At 35.5% G+C, this 17,696-nt stretch overlaps 1 protein-coding gene across 2 annotated transcripts; it reads left to right on the plus strand.

The window, feature by feature from the left end:
- The first annotated feature begins 222 nt into the window (after nt 1-222).
- Nucleotides 223-17,471, plus strand: dyrk4 (dual-specificity tyrosine-(Y)-phosphorylation regulated kinase 4). 2 transcript variants are annotated; one of them, XM_079414481.1, is made up of 14 exons: nt 234-774; nt 4,651-4,734; nt 7,264-7,407; nt 8,321-8,462; nt 8,633-8,796; nt 9,584-9,720; nt 11,666-11,806; nt 12,861-12,999; nt 13,831-13,912; nt 14,255-14,427; nt 14,701-14,761; nt 15,155-15,284; nt 15,380-15,546; nt 15,830-17,471. In XM_079414481.1, the coding sequence occupies exons 1-14, from the start codon at nt 703-705 to the stop codon at nt 16,096-16,098; spliced, it is 1,905 nt and encodes a 634-aa protein (XP_079270607.1). In that variant the 5' UTR covers nt 234-702; the 3' UTR covers nt 16,099-17,471. The 2 variants fall into 2 exon arrangements, with proteins under 2 accessions (XP_079270608.1, XP_079270607.1); XM_079414482.1 differs by lacking the exon at nt 4,651-4,734 and having other exon boundaries at nt 223-774.
- The last annotated feature ends 225 nt before the right edge of the window (nt 17,472-17,696 follow it).

The raw sequence follows: 17,696 nt of genomic DNA on the forward strand, positions 1-17,696 counted from the left end.
TCACAGAGTTAATAAGGTTGAGTGAGGGGCGTTTTTAAACTCTTGGCTTGCCCACTGCTCTTCTGACCTTTTGAAATACACATGGCTTTGGGAATGACTTTGTACTGATAGGCGTTATTTATTGGTCCCATCGTTCGTTGACAGATGGAAACTTAAAGAGAGAGCAGTAAACAGATAGTGGCGAAGGCGGTGCCGTTTCATACTCAAAGCTCGTGTCAAAGCGAAGAAACTGTGAGCGGAGTACAAGTACACACAAAAAGCTCATGCCTGCGATCCGCTTGTGTTATTAGAGGCTGACTTGTGCAGCTGCACATTAGGACATTGTGGCATAACTGTCCTGGATTACCACTTTAGGAGCGCCATGACTTGGCAAACAAATGCAGTGTGCTAGGATGGAAGGAATATGGGTTCAGTGATGGGTAAGCGCACGTAAACAAATCTATATAGAGTGCAGGCAGGCTGGAAAACCTGAACAGGTGGCATATCTCGGGACATACACGTCAAGTGGAGCAGACGGACAGCTTGCCTCTTTCCGTTAATCTCCTGCTGACGAAAGCTTTTCAACCCCTCTCTGCCTCATCAGGAAACACTTCATTTCGCTATTTTCCAGTGCTGACACGGGTTCCGGTGTCTTGCAGGATTCTTAAAATGCCCGCGCAAGTTTCCTGCTGGATTTAATAGCGAACGCTTTCTTTCTTTCTCATGCCTTATGACTTGGATGTGTTAAATATCCACGTGTCAAAAAGCGACATGTTTCCTGAAATTAATAACAAGGTAATGTATGAAGATGCATTTAGAATTACTCTTGGTAAAAGCTTTTCATCAAACTTATATTTGCGGCATATTTATCTGATTGTGGTTGGACTGAAGTTTGCTATTAGGCTATTAAAAAAAAAAAAAAAAAAGGTTTTAACATTATAGCCTACAGTAGGCTAGGCTATATGAAATAATTTATAGCCTACATGTAAGCTATGTTTTTATTAGATATTATTGGTACGCCTTTTAAAATGTGGCCATACCATGGAAAGCACAGTTTATGTAATACCATAATGATACATCATACAGTTTATTGCTGTTAACTTGGTCTCCACTGTTCTTAAAAAGAAAAATAAATGTATAAAAATAAATAATTATTTTTTTTTAAATTAGATGAATTTTATTTTATTTCAGTTATATCCATGTTAATTATTAGCCTATATATTGGTATTACTTTTATTTATTTTTTACAAACTATTTTATTTTGGCGGAAACTATAACTATAATAGGGCTAAAATGTGCTGTTGTCAAAATAAATGTGTGTGTATGTAGGCTATATAGAGTTTATATTTTTGTAAAATTATATAAATATAATTATAGGCCTATATATACATTTCAGAAGAAGAAAATGTTGTTACCATGGTAATTTTGTAAGGACTATAAAGAACGTCCTCACGTTGTTTTATTTGCTCCGATTTCATTGCACTTCGCCTTCTAAGAATCGTAACTCACAGTAACACGAGAGTCTATTTGATTGCGTTCCGTTCTGTGTATTTTCGGGTTTATTGATGATAAAGTTTAGAGTGCAAGGTTACAATAAATTATGTAAGTCCCAGTCTTCTATTCAGTCTGCCATTCCAGCATTGAGATTTATCACACTACTGTGTGTAATGAATTGCATTAGCAGTAGTGCATTGTCTGTGTTCTGTCAAAGATTGATGTTAAAAGCACCCCTTGCACCCGAGTATATTTGGTCTGAACATGTGATGCTTAGGATGCTTAAAAAACCTCAAGCCAGTGTCTAAGTATGAACCATCCTTTAAGGTGACTGTCAGCAAATGATTCAGTACTGAGCTTCAAGTTACTATGAAAGACATTAAGAGTCTAGAGTATTAAGGACAGCATATGATGTATATTTGAGCCTTTTGGGGTGTGGTTTGGGTTTCACCCATGATCATAGTTTCTTCTTTATTGGGGTGACCTAAATCATCTATTGGTCTGTCTATTACAACTATTACTGGTCTGAAATAAAACAAGTGAGTTGTTGAAAAAAAAAAATTAACACACCTGGCAACGCCCACAAAAGCAGGATGGTAGTGACCTCTCACAGCTCTAACAGTGTGTGCACACATCTACGTGTAGCCGAGTGGACAGTGAAAATGCTGTAAATACAGACTGATAAAAAAAAAAAAAAAATCAAACCTGCTTTAAAACGCAGCAACAGAACTGTAGCTGTATAACTTTACAACAGCAACACTGCTTTAACAAAAAAGCAAAACGGCTAGATTTATTTGATATCATCGCTCTTGCAGTATGTTGATATCATACATAGAACATCTGAGCAATGCTGCTTCTAGTCAAACACCTATTGTGTTTTGTTAGGAGATGCACAATAGTTGTTCTTTGGCTTTACAGGTAATATTTTCGTTTACACAATTTTGCAAAATCAGACAATATTGTGTCTAATACATACCACAGTATAAACTTCTTAATATTGAATCGTTGCAAAAACATATCACATTTGCAACTGGTCAGTGTTAAAAAAAATGCTGGGAAAATCACTTTACGTAACCTGACAAGAGTGATTACTGATATGTTGTAAAAAATTACATTTTCGAAAAGAAAAAAAAATCACTCACTGACTTTCAAAGCTGCTGCATAACGACTTTCTACTTCGAGGACCTTGATAGAAATGTAGTGAAGTTAAAGTCACAAGTTTCCAGAAAAAAAAATACTCAAGTAAAGTAAAGATACTCAAAAAGTGTACTTAAGTACAATACTCATGTAAATGTACTCCACTACTGTCCGCCTCTAGCTCACAGTAGACTCTTAAAAATAAAGGTTCCACACTGGTGTTTTCAAAGTGATGCCACAAAATAACTATTTTTAGTTCCCCAAACAACCTTTCAGTGATCTGGTGTCATAAAAACCATTTTTCTTAGTGCAAAGAACATTTTAACAATCCAAAGAACCTTTATCCATTATAAAGAATGAAAAAGTTCAATGAATGGTAAAGGTTCTTCATGGTTCAACCATAGATGCCAATAAAGAACCTTTATTTTTAAGAGTATAATTTAGGGATGCATTGATATAAAAAATTCTGGCCAATCATTGTTTTCATGATTTTTAACATTTAATTATATATTTTTTCAATAGAATTAAAATTAAAGTCAAATGTTTTTATATCTACATCACAACATTAAAATGTAAGCATGAAGATTGAGATTTACTAAATGTTACATTTTACAGTGTTATTAAATTAACATTTTTAAAGATGAACTTTAAGCGAGCTTGAAGCTCAATGACGGCAAAAGTAATCTACATGCAAACATTAGAAACTATCATGCACAATTAAATATCCAATATTAATCAATTCCGATAAATTAAATCTTATATTGGCAGAAAAAAAAATCTAAAACAAATTGCTACTAAATTTTGCTAATATAAAGAAACAGTAAGTAACACATTGAATTAAATGTGAAATTTAGTTTTCAGAAAATCTGAAATAGTATTTTCTTATACTCCAATTATCTTTGTTTTATTTAAACTTTGAAAACAAATATTTTTTAATGTTGTGGTACCAATATTTTGTGCATCCCTAATCATTGTAGATCAGAAAAATGTCAAATCACCCAAGGAATGCAATTTTTCAAGCATTTTATTGGTGAATCTATCTCACCCTTGCATTGCACACTGACCCACATTGTAACACAAAGCCCTTGGTCCTGAACATAGCAACTCAAAGGTGTTAATATTTGAATGAGTCTTTTAAAGCCCGGGGCTCACATTGCACAGCTGACCGGCCGCAGTGTAAGTGTAACAAATGTTTACTGCCTGTTTTCTAAATGCATCTCTTTGTTACTGGCACACTGGAATCCATGTACTCTCTGATCCCTCTATAAGCCAGAATGTACTTCACTGCATGTGAATGAATGCAGTTAAGTCCCAACACATCAGCATGGCTAAATCTCCTACTGCTTGGCCAAAAACCGCCATATGTTTTGGACTCCGCAAATAATCACCCTGTGGATTAAGGGTGTGACAGCCACATAAGTCTCCAAGGTATGTATACAGGCGAGATCATCCCATTGTCTATATGTTTCTTGGCCAATCTGTTTGACTTCTGCTATAGGCCCGCCAATATCCTCTCTTTGTACCTCACCCCCCCACCACCCGAGAGGCTCTATAAGTTTAGCAGGAGCTTTTCATCCATCCTTATGCTGTCTGTCGGCACTATTGACGCATGCTCCACCTCATTAAGATGGATGTGAGCCTGTTTTCTCATATGTCGGCAATCATGACTGGTTGTAGTCATCGCAGGTCCCCTGATATCCTTGAACACTTAGCGTTCGTGCTCAAGAGGAACATTAGTTAGAATCTGATTGCTATGAAGTGCGAAGTACCAGTCTGCAAATCACGACTGCCCTCTACTATGAGGTCAAACTGCGTCATGTGACATGGTGGGCATCATTGAAATGCTATTAACGTGCTTTTGAATTAAAAACCTTGGTGTACTGAACATGAATCATCGGCTGTGTTGAATAACACAGAGCGAGCGGAGATGAATCCTGGAGTTATAAAGCCAGCATCCCACACGTAAGACTGTGGATGTGGGTTGCAAGAGTGCGCCCACTCGTCACGCTCATGACGTCTTTCCTCCGCTCTCTTTCACAGTCAGCCAGACCCGAGGCTTTCCCTCACCCCCACAGGTCTCAGGCCGAGAACACAAAAATAGGACCCAACTGCACCTACTCACAGGTGAGACTATATTCATAGAGAAAGACATGAGCGGTTACTTAACAGTGATGATTCATTTGTACTGGTTCACAAAGGCTTTGAGAATCATTCTACTGTAAGGCTGATTCTGTCTGGGAGGAAAACTGTGAGATGGGTGCAGGGTGTTGTGAACAATTCGGTCTACCTGTTGAATCAAATAGGATGCAAAGCGATTTCCCTGACTGAAAGAACTCTTGATGGATAATGCTGGACTAAAAATCCTACAAAATAGCTACATGATATACACTACCATTCAAAAGTTTGGGATTGGTATAGGCTATTGTTTTAAAGAAACTAATACTTTTATTCAGCAGGAATGCATTAAATTGTTCAAAAGTTACAGTAAAGACTTATAAAAGATTCATTTCAGATAAATGCTGTTCTTTTGAACTTTTCCCATGTTCCCACAAAAATATAAAACAATTGTTTTTAATATTGATGAATAAGAAATGTTTCTTTAGCAGAAAATCAGCATATTAGAATGACCTCTAAAGAATCATGTGACACTGAAGACTAGAGTAATGACGCTGAAAATTCAGCTTTGCATCACAGGAATAAATAACATATTAAAACCTAGTAATATAGAAAACAGCTATTGATCAAATAAATGCACCCTTGTTGAGCATTAGGAAGTCGTGGCCTAATGGTTAGAGGATCGGACTCGTAATCCAAAGGTTGCGGGTTCGAGTCTCGGGCTGGCAGGGATTGTAGGTGGGGGGAGTGAATGTCCAGCGCTCTCTCCACCCTCAATACCACGACTGAGGTGCCCTTGAGCAAGGCACCGAACCCACAACTGCTCCCCGGGCGCCGCAGCATAAATGGCTGCCCACTGCTCCGGGTGTGTGTTCACGGTGTGTGTGTGTGTTCACTGCTGTGTGTGTGCACGTTGGATGGGTTAAATGCAGAGCACGAATTCTGAGTATGGGTCACCATACTTGGCTGAATGTCACTTTTTTTTTTTTTTTTTTTTTTTTTTTTTTTTTTTTTTTTTAAATCATACCAAACCCAAACTGCTAAATGGTATATAGATTATTCATTAAGAATTTCACATTCTCTGTTTTCTTTTATTTAATTAACATTTTGCTTGCTGAATGCACAGTCTAGCTCATATACTATGCAAATGTTAAATTCATATTTTTTTCACATTGTTTTTTTACGTGATCAGGCATTACGAACAAGGATCCTAAGCTGATGGGTTATTCTCCACAGGTGGACTGAATTGTTTGAGTCACCATAATCACTGTAGACACTGTGGAAAACACGTTCCTCCAAAGTTCAGATAATTGGTCTGATTTATTATATTTTTCTGTTGGCATCATCTAATCTTGAATATTTGGTTATAAATACACGAGTAAATATTACAATAAAATGTTGAAATTATAAATCATCTAACGTGACACAGGCTAGATATCTTAAAGGTGACGTGTCTGTAATTTCCATGCCACTTGCGTCAATCTATCATACAGACTTAATAATAACAGCAATATTTACAAGACGTGTTGAACAAAGACTTAAGTGAGCAGTTACTTTATGTAATGAATGAATCAAATCATCTAAAACTGATTCACTAAATTAATTGGAAGTCTAACACTATTACTCAACATTTTTTGGCTTAAATGTTTGAATAGGCTCTACCTTTGTTTGCCGCTATGTATAAATGACAATGGATGATCCCTCCAAGCACGTATGGAAAGCATTGTGTTAAATCTTTAATGTTGAGTGTGAAATGACCCCCTAATAATTGTCATTAACTAAAAGCAATCTCTTCACAGGTGCTAACAGCTGCTCATAATAAAGTTCTTGGCATAGTGCCTCTGAATGTGGAAATCCGTTGATTCGATTGTGGTTTAAACACACAGCTGCCGTACCTTATCGGTGCACGTTGTTTACGCACAGCCTACTGTATTCTTGTAGGTCTCTGCAGGTGCCCCTATGCTATATTTAGCTACTGTTTCTATGCGTCATGATCAAATTGGCAGAAGCCGCAGTATCCCCAGAACATATGAGATTGAATATCGCATCTATCTATAGACACACTTGCTCTTTTTTCAGCCCAGAAGTTTGTTGAGCACTGGCTTTGAACCATGAGATGGGGAAAACCTGCAAGCTATGAACGAGCCCCTCCCATGTGCAGTGCCCTACATTTGTTTCATAGTGAGGGAACCTTTTATTTGACTCTTTCCATAAGAATACATTGAAAAAAGGAACCGTAAAGAGAAAATCTGTATCATTCGCTTTTATTAAACCCCAAATGTAAGATTTAGAGCATATATTCGTTCCTCTGATGGGGTGGGTTGTGAAAGACTGCTGTATCGCTGCTTTTGTCCCCACCTCAGTCTCAAGCGCCACTGAAATTCCATCCTCTACGCAGGGGGTCCGGTTCACTGGGGCCGTTGGCCACTAGCCTTGTGTGAAGCTCACATATCTTTCCCCCCGTTTGGCCCTTGTTACTGATTTGTAGAGTTTTTCATGTTGAAAATTACTTAGAGTATTGTATATTTTGTTTTTTAGAAGTGTGGGACGGGGGTTGGTACTTTGCCTCAGCTAGAGGCTCCGGTCAAGCAAGTTTTGGTGACCAATGGCAAACTTCTGCATTCGAATGGAACCTTGCCCAGTATCGTCAAACAACTGGTGCAAAGCACTCAAGGGAATCAGGTGGGATAACACTGAGAAAATGAAAATACAGTTATCATCACTCACTCATGTCTATACAGTCTAGAACACAAAATTAGATTTTTTGATGCAGATTTTTTCCATATAACAACTGCTAACGGTAATTATATCGGTCAATCTCCAAAAATTACAAATGACCCATCAGAAATACAAATTGTTGGGGAGTAATAGCATTATGTAATTTAATTACAAAATAAATGTAACTGTAATAAGTTACATTTAAAGAGAAAAAAGTGTAATTAAATTAGTTACTTATGAAAATGTAAACAATTACAAAGGGGTTACATCTGAATATTTCTTGTATTATTTACCATTTCTTGTCATGATTTCAAATCTGTATTTAACCTCGGAGCAATCTCAAAGTGAAAAGAGGTGCTCAAGTCTGATTTTGTGGTGGTTGTGCTTTAAAATAAAATTATTATAATTTTAATTGAAGTTGTGTGGGATTTTGAAAGTCTGACAGTAATCAGTGATGAGTACTTCTGTAAGGTTAACCCAGCCTGGTTTAAATGTTTGACAGTTGAAAACATTAGTTAGAAACTTAACAATCAAAAAGTAAGCAAATGTAATCAGTTACATTACTTTAATAAAGTAACTTAAATAGTTATTACATTTTAAATAGGGTAACTTGTAATCTGTAACCGATTACATTTACAAAGTAACATTCCCAACACTGAAAATATCATATAATAGTCTAAATGACTAGAAAAGTGACCAAAATTGAAGTCTGTCCCTTACAAACCTATGGTATAGCTTCAAAAGACTTGGAAGATAGTGCACAAGCCATATGGACCACTTTTGTAGTTTTTTGGGGATTTTTACAGGAAAAAAATCAATTAATATAATGGCTACATGAAGACCTTTTCCATTCTGACTTCCATTTTTTGAAACACAGGAGGAGAGGCCGAGGCCGCAGTTTCCCAATCGCTTTGGTTCATCTGTGGAAAACCTCTCCGAATCCTTAACTAGGAGCATCATCAATAAGTTTGAGAAGATCAGGACATATGAGGGACAGAGGCTGCCTATGTCTCCAACAAGTATGAAGTGCTCTGGATTTTTGTTTGTTTAATGTATTTTAGAATTTAATCAATGCAATAATCACTGAAAATAGAATTAGACCGCTCTAATACTCTGGTAACTCTCTGGTTAATTGGGTTATACTGGTATGTTCACTATTTATGCATGTCTTCCTTCATCTTCCAAACAGCGGCACTGAAGCACTTCCAGAACCAGCTAACAGAATATGAGAAGGAGGAGATCATGGACTACTCTGAAATCTGGTATCTGGGTTTGGACACTAAGAAGATTGAGGGCTCCCAGGGATCCCCACAGAATTCAGGCTATGACGATGAGCATGGCAGCTACTTAAAGGTTAAATATGATATATCATGTATCTTTCAAATATTACATTACTTTTGCCTGCCAGTGTTATTTTAGTATTAGTGAGATACTATTATAGTTTTTATTAATATTTTGAATTAGATTTTATTTTCCATTTTAATTTTAAAGTTAAAGAAATTTTGTTGTATGTTTTTCTATTTTTTAATTATTTAATTTGTATATGTTTATTTTTTATACAATTTATTTAACTTCTGGTTTTACTTTTATTTATTTTAGGATGTTAGCTAACTTGAGAACTGAAAATGAGAAATGTTCTTTTTTTAGATTTCATTTAATTTCAGTTAACATTTATTTTATGGCTTCTGGCAAACAGCTTAATGGGTGACATACTGACCTCAATTTCAACTTCTCGATAAATGATGAAATTGCATTACAGCACGAGGCTGACTAATTCAGCTACAGGCTGCCAGACCCTCATGTCTGATGTCCCACCCCATCCTCCATGAATGTGCCTTTTCAGAAAGACGTTCCTCAGGATTACTAGGCATTAGACCGAATGCCGTCAAGCTTGATGATTTAAACAGTCATACAGCAGACATTTGCAGTCAAAACATGCAAACAGTGTCACATGTTGGACAGTCCCTATATGTGCCTGAGTGTTAGTTAAGAGACAAACAAATGAGAAACATTTATGCATCTCAATATTACCATTGAGATGTTTCTCCAAGTAACAGGAAGTCTGCCACTGCAAAGGAGACAGGAATAATTATGCTGACCTGTCTGTCAGCTGACTCTGTCCTCTAAATACTCTGTGCAGGTCCTGCATGACCATATAGGCTATCGCTATGAAGTCCTGGAGGTGATTGGGAAAGGATCATTTGGCCAAGTCTTGAAATGTTTGGATCACAAGACAAATGAGATGGTGGCCATCAAGATCATTCGGAATAAGAAGAGGTAAAATAAACTTCTAGTGCATGTGTTCATTCTCATTCCCATGCATTCTTTGGTACAATCAGGGTCGGCAGCCCCTTGCTGGTTCGTGGTGGTACTGCCAAGGTGGTCTTTAAATTTTTGTTTGATTTCAAGCTAACTTTTGTGAAAAAAAAATGTGTATGTGAACTAAATAATAATAAATTATTAAATATTAAAATATTATTAAAATTGAATTGATATTAATTAAAAATAATTACACTTCTTTTATTAATGTAATATTAAGTTAAATTTAAGTTAGAAGCTAAACTTTAGCGAAACATTTCACTGTTCCCATAGAAATAGCAAAGAAAATATACTCATTATTAAAGACCACTGCCTTACTAAAATAAGCCTTTTTTCAGACTTTTCCCTTCATAAGGCCATCAAAAGGTCTTTAATCAGCGCTTAACTGGGTCATAGCTTACACTGGACTTGATTCACTGAAAGGTGTTAAAAGGTGTCTGTTGTGTATCGCATTACATGTCTGGGCAGAACTGATCTCATGCCCTTCAACTGCCATCACACCTGCTTTGACTGATGCTTTAACTTTAAAGCCTCTCTAAATGCAAAGCTCAGTGCTGAATACTGAAAAGCTGCTCTGAATTTGCTTTCAGAAGTCAAAATTAGGTTTATATAATATACAATATTTGCACTAAAATTAGCTAGAGAGTCCATACATTTTAGGCTACGTCTAATCCAAATAAATTTGAAAAATGCATTATTTTCTCAGCGTTTTGGCCTTCTGTTCACACTGAGATAATGTTTTTGTCTTGCGAAAATTTAGCTTTTCAAAGACGCTCTCCCAAGTGGATAAATCAGAAAACGCTTTTGTTACATTGTAGTGTGGAAATGATGCTAGTTTAATCATGTGCCACATATTGTACTGATAGATATCTTTAGACCAGTATTGTGCCTGTTATGGGCTGTTAATTTTCACACTGTTGCTAAAGATATGCTACTTTGTACAATCTTCATATCACAGTACAGCAAAGATGACTTTTTGCAATTGCTGTCCTATGGCAAAACATGAGGATAGTTGCGTTTTAGACCACACATATAATGGTGCTTCAGTGCAACCTGGATGTATCAATGAATGGTGAGATATTGTGCTAAAACGGTTACCTTGCCAGAAGAATAGTGCGAGAACTGTATAATCTTTAATGAGGTTTTTCGGATGTGCAGTGAGCTGAATTTAGCACTTTTGACATTTTAGTGTAGATAAGGAACTTCTAGAAAAGGCTTGAGAACACTAGTGTGGACAAAGAGTGATTTGAAACAAAAACAGCATTTTCAAATGTATCTGGATTAATGTAGAAGTAGCCTTAGCATCTAAAATGTTGGCCGTATTTAGAATATCCAAATTTGTCATGAAAATCTAGATGGCGCAGTCCGACAAGTTCAAACTCAATCTGACATAATGACATCATCCACATGGCTCAGCTGATTGGTTTCTTTTCGTATCAGCAGCCAGTGAGCTTGCTGCTCAACATTTAAATACACGACTAGTACTTGCTGTAGCAGTTGCAGCGCGCTTCAGAAACCCTCCACCTTCCCCAGCTCCACCTGTATAGATCTTCTGTGGGGTGATTTCAAGTATTTTATATGGGAGTTATTTTATATATGTTATATGTGCAACAGCAATATTTCTTACATGCTCACAGCAGCATGTCTGTGGATGTATTGGCAATATCAAGTCTCGGTACAGAGCTATTCGGCCAAGACCAAATACATTGACATTGTTATGTACATTACCATGCTAAACACTCTGAGAGTTGTCATGACAGAACTGTAGTCCAAACTAATTTTTTGAAAATCCTATGCAGTTTCACTGTAGAAACACTGTCACATTAGGAAAAAATAGTAATAATATTCTGCATATTGATAAAGTTAATAATAATTGGTAAGCTATTTTTCTTTTGACCTTCAGGTTCCATCATCAGGCTCTTGTAGAGCTGAAGATCCTAGATGCCGTGCGGAGAAGAGACAGAGATAACTGCCACAATGTCATTCACATGAAGGAATACTTCTACTTCCGCAACCACCTGTGCATCTCCTTCGAGCTGCTGGGGTGGGTGGAAAATACTGGAATCATTTAGATGGACACAATCTATTTCAATTGATACTATTAAATCTGTATAGTAACACGTGTTAAACGTGGGAGTCAATAAATAGAATACTTAAATAGAATACTTCCCTGTAACTACAGCTTATTATAGACATCTATTTAAAGTAAATATAAAGCCATTTTACTACCATATTTATGAGTGAAAAACCTCATTCATTTGAATTCATTTTAAAATTTCATTCATTTTTCATTCATTTTTTAATCTATTTATTTTTATGTAGATATTTATTATTCCATTTTGATTTCATGTTGGCTTAAAGTTTTCCAGTTGACCACATAGCCAAGGTAAAAACAGGTAAAAAATTATGTTTTGTTGTTTCAGATTATCATATTAGTTATGATTCATTCGTTAGATATCACATTAGCCTGGGGTGGTGGTTTGTCCAGACGGTTGCCATATTTAGGTGTGAAGTGAGAGTTTCCTGGTGAAGACCTTTAGGGCTCTGGGTAAAGTGATCAATTAAGTCACTTTGCAGGAAAAGCAGCTTCATCTCTGGCAGCCTGACCTTTAGAGGACATCAGATGCGTCCTCCCAATCTTCGGTTACAGTCACAGAATCCTTTAGTTAATGCCCTGATTAGGCCCCTATCTCTTTCCTTGCCCACTCATGGTGTGAAGTCTCCAATTACATTAGGCTGTTCACAGCTGCTGTTTTAGGCCTCCCTACTGCCAAAGATAATGACTTTCATGAGTTCCCTCTCAAAGGGCTCTTTAACATAATGCTTAGCGGTTAACACACTAATCGTGAGACTTAGTTTTTATGGATGTGCTTAAAGACAGGAGGCTGTTAAGTGACAATGGATGCATTTGTCCAAAGTTCAGAGTGAGGTAGTGCCAAAAATGACTGTGCTGCCCTCTAGAGTCATTTAGGTAAATGGCATACTGCCATACTCAAATTCAGATCTATATATAGTTCACAAGGTATTAGCCATTAACATCATCTTGTAACATTGTCACAGATAGATACATGTTAATTGTACCTCTTGTCTCCATACAGAGCGAACCTCTACGAGCTTATTAAGAAGAACAACTTCCAGGGCTTCAGTCTGGGGTTGATTCGGCGTTTTGCTCATGCACTGCTCAAGTGCCTCCAGATGCTGCACAAAGAGAAGATCATCCACTGTGATCTTAAACCGGTAAACTGAAGTCTGTTTAACTGTGAATCACTTTAAAAAAAAATGAAAAGCTAAATGAAAAAAACTGCAGTATAAATGAAAACTTTTTTTCATCAAGCATGCATTAAAGCACACATTAAATTGATTAAAAGTGAAAGTGAAGACATTTATAATGTTTCAAATAAATCCTGTTCTTTTGGATTTTCTGTTCATCAAAGAATCCTGAAAAAAATTTATCCACAAAGCAGCACGATTGTTTTCCATATTAATAATAAGAAATGTTTATTGAGCACCAAATCTGGAGTAATGATGCTGAAAATTCACCTTTGACATCCCAAAAATAAATTATATTTTAAAATATGGTAAAATAGTGATTTTAAACAGTAGTTTTAAATTGTAAATATATTTCACAATGTTACTGTTTTACTGTTAGGTTTAGATTTTTGATCAAATAATTGCAGCTTTGGTGATTATAATTTTTTTTAATCTTACTGACCTCTAAGGAGGTTAATTAAACAGTATTTTCTATTCAAATCTGTATTATTATGTAAAACAGGAATTATTAATTGCTTTAATCATTTTTTTATTAATAATTAATTTGTAATTAATTAATAATCAATGTTATTGTTACTATTATTAAAAAGAATACATTAAAATCAGTACATCAAATATTACTATTATGTAAAAATACTAAAATATATATGTATTTATTTATTTACATAACATTAACCTTCTATTTTTAGTGTTTAGCCATTTTCTAATTCAAATTAAAAAAGAAATACAAAAATGCATTCACCAGTAAAATGACCGTTTTGACAAAACACCTGTAATCCTTTATTTTTGTCTTAATAGGAGAACATTCTCCTGTCCCAAAGGGGACAAGGAAACATCAAAGTGGTCGACTTTGGATCAAGCTGCTATGAGCAACAGAGAGGTAAGTGCCAAACTGCTGTGTACTGAACACATCACTATATTTATCCTGATTGTGTGATTTACACCATATGGGGCAATACATAGCAAAATCTGCAATCGGTAGACTAGACGCCATTGACATAGATTTGAGAAATGTGTTTTACTGTTCTAACTATGCACAATTTACCAGCATTTTATAATTTGCATTTAGCGTCGTTTTCCCCTCCATTAAAACAAACCTGTGACCCAGCAATTGAGAAACAATGATTTAGTGTTATTAGAACCGTTAAGCTAATTCATGCAGTTAAAGTGGCATTGTCAAATCCATGTAGCTCTAATAGACCTCTTGTATTCTCATCTACAGTGTACACTTACATTCAGAGCCGCTTCTACCGCTCACCAGAGGTGATTCTGGGCCATCCGTACAGCATGGCAATAGACATGTGGAGTCTGGGCTGCATTTTAGCAGAGCTGTACACTGGCTATCCCCTCTTCCCAGGAGAGAGTGAAATGGAGCAGATCGCCTGTATCATGGAGGTGAGAGACTGTATTAGCAGTCAAAGAAGTAGTGAAAACCATGCAGTTACAACTAATGGGAACTAGAGCTTTAAAGATTTAAAATGGCTGCAAAAACAGCATAAAATGGCATAAACCTTAACTCATAGTTTATTGTTGTTGCATGTAAAAGCATAGAAAAGAGTCTTCAAAGTCTTTCTGTGGATGTAAGTTGTTTAACTTCATGTGCTTTAAGGATTCTTTTATAGTTGTTTGAAATGCATTGGTTGCTGAATATGAATTTTGATTTTGCAGATTATGGGACTTCCTCCAAATGACTTTGTTCAAACTGCATCAAGACGGAGGTTATTTTTTGGTAAGTAGATTGCTTACAAATAATGGTAACACTTTACAAGAAGACTCCATTTGTTAACTAGTTATGAACTAACAATGAAAAATAATACTTAAACATCTAGTTTCAACATTTACTTGTACATTTATGAAAGTCAAAAGTTGTATCTGTTAATATTATTTAATGGTCCTGAGCTGACATGAACTATGAGCGGTTGTATTTTTAAATGAACTAACGTTAACAAAGATTAATAAATACTATAACAAATTAATTGATCATTATTAGTTAATTTTAGTAAGTGCATTAACAAATATAACCTTATTGTAAAGTGTTACTCAAATAACATTTAATTAAAAATGACTTTGTTCATGCTAATTTATTTTGACTGATGTCTTGACATTAAAATGTTCCAATCAGATTCCAAAGGAAACCCAAGGAATATCACCAACAGCAAAGGGAAGAAACGTCGACCCAACTCAAAAGATCTTGCCAGTGTGTTGAAGACCAACGATCCTCAATTTCTTGACTTCATTCGACATTGCCTTGTGTATGTTTAGTAAAGTAATAATCTGATTTCATATTTATTACCATGGCAACACACATAAATAGATTTTTTCAACCTGTACCATTGGGTTCTTGCAGGTGGGATCCCACAAAACGCATGACACCTGATGAAGGGATGCAGCACGAGTGGATCACAGAGGGACGTCTCAACAAGCTCCATCCTAAACCTCGGCCTATCCGGAAAGACATTGACAACAATTATGAATTCACTTACCGCAAAGCGACTTTAAACAGGACGAGCAAGGGTCAGAATATGTTCTTGTACAATAATGATTTATATACAAGTGCCCTAAACATGTTTGGATACTTAAGTCTCGCTTAAAAATATCTTGAATTCATTTTTAATTGATCATTTTGAAATAAATTAAAAGTTATATAATTATGATAATATTTCTGAAATATAATTACATTAAATATTTAATTTATTTACTGTAACATTTTAATTTAATATAATTGCATTAATTTTAATTAATTTAACATTTTATGATGTTATGCAAAATATAATTTCTATCTTTTATCTTTCCATAGCTAATAAATCTGGTTCTGACGACAAACTTAAGAGGGTCAGTGACACTTCAAGCAAAGGAGGCAAGACGGCATCAGAAGAGCGTCTGCGTCCTATAGGAGCATCAGCCGAGGAAGACAACAGTGAAGACACAGGCAAAAGTGTGAGCAAAGACAGCAAGTCGGACTCAAGTGGAGAGCGGTCTGTTCAGATCATCATCAAACCTCAGACAGGCTCAAGCACCGATTCTTCAGAAGGACAGGAGCCTCAGTTTCTCCCTCCTATTGTATAACACCCCAAAGAAAAGAATGAGTAATGTTTTTATAGCATATGGTTTATACTTCAGCCGCTTGGTCTGGACTTACCTATTGTGCGGCTTAGACAGTTTGATTTCTTGTATGGCAAAAAGTCAAACACATTATTTTAGTTTTTTTTTTAGCAGTTTCTTACTTGTGGTCTGTAAAGTTGCGGTCGCACTAGAGTTTGAGCATCCAAAAATTATTTTATGGTAATTTTGGCAAGAGGATATGATGCTGTGAGGCTTCTGTTTTTAATAATGAATAAATCACACACTATAATAAAAAATAAAAAAAATCACATAAATAAATGGAGCCGCTATTTATAGTCTAGTGTGACCACATCTTCACTCTCCAGTCTAGACGAATTCGATTAGTGGTCAAAGAGTGGTAGTCTGTGTTTTTGACTATTCAAAAGATTTATTGATTTCTAAGTAAAGTGAATAATTTGGTATCATTTTGGTGCTTGTGATGTATTTTGAAAGGATTATTACTATGAGATTGTCTGTAACACTAGCATATTTTGCGGCGCATCATGCTGTGTGCATGTTTATTGGGTCTAGTGTGCTTTTTCATTTTTCTTTACAAAGCATCAAAGCTTTTAGCAATGTCGTTAATAGAGCTCAAGGTGAACTTGGGTACCAAAGCTGCTTTATTGTGCAATATTACTGCATGGATTAACAGTGTTTGTATGCTGCTTTGTCGTTTGCCAGGTTTTTTTTATTATTTCTATGAGTTTGTATGCTGTCGGTGCAATAATTACTGAGCCAAAGAGATTAATTATAAACGTTTTTGTTCTTGAGAAACACATCCTCAGACTAAATCTGATGGAAAGCACACTAGATCATCAAAATGTGCACAATACTTGCGTGATTGTATTGATGACGACTGATAATGATCGCAATGCTGTTGGTGATGATGGTTATGATTATTATGATTTGGATTTAGAGGGAAGGTCAAGAAGGTTGCCGTTTAAAGTCAAATTAGTGGATGATTGTATGTTTATACAGAATTAAAAATACAACATTTTCTGGATTGTAATGGTATATTTTCCTGTATATAGAGTTCTTAAGGTAAATACCATGCACCCTGTGTGGATGTCACAAAGTCATGTAAACATTAGACAAGGTTTTACTTGTTCTCATATTGTTTATCTGTTATAATTGAAAAAGAGATTTTTACTATATGCTATCTCTCTCCCTTGTTGTTTCTTGACTATTTTATTTATGGGATTTTAGAAGAAAGTTTTGGATCAAGGGTGTTAGGTAGTGCCTTTCAGTATTAGAATGAAATCATTTAAATTGTCTCTTGAATAATGTCTGTAAAATACTGTCATACCTATGACAATAAAGATGTAATACTGTACTGGATGTTATTTTATTTTTATTTTTTGAAATTGAAAAATTGGCCTGACTTTATTCAATATAATTTATTTAGCCCAAAATGTTTTTTTTTATTATTATTATTTTATCAAGGGGATTTTTATTCATTACCATGATGAAATTCTGGTAAATATGATACTTAAGCTCTTTTAAAGTTGTTATAATATATTCTTTAAAACTATAGTGATTTTTTAAAAGTATTGAAACTGAAC

Source organism: Barbus barbus, assembly GCF_936440315.1.
Source record: "Barbus barbus genome assembly, chromosome: 50".
NCBI lineage: Eukaryota > Metazoa > Chordata > Actinopteri > Cypriniformes > Cyprinidae > Barbus > Barbus barbus.

Excerpts from the sequence above, each read along its gene's own strand:
- dyrk4 (XM_079414481.1), top strand. The coding sequence starts at position 703 with ATGCCTTATGACTTGGATGTGTTAAATATCCACGTGTCAAAAAGCGAC. Across the intron at positions 11,807-12,860 it reads ATCTCCTTCGAGCTGCTGGG|AGCGAACCTCTACGAGCTTA; the intron begins GTGGGTGGAAAA and ends GTCTCCATACAG. Across the intron at positions 13,913-14,254 it reads CTGCTATGAGCAACAGAGAG|TGTACACTTACATTCAGAGC; the intron begins GTAAGTGCCAAA and ends TCTCATCTACAG.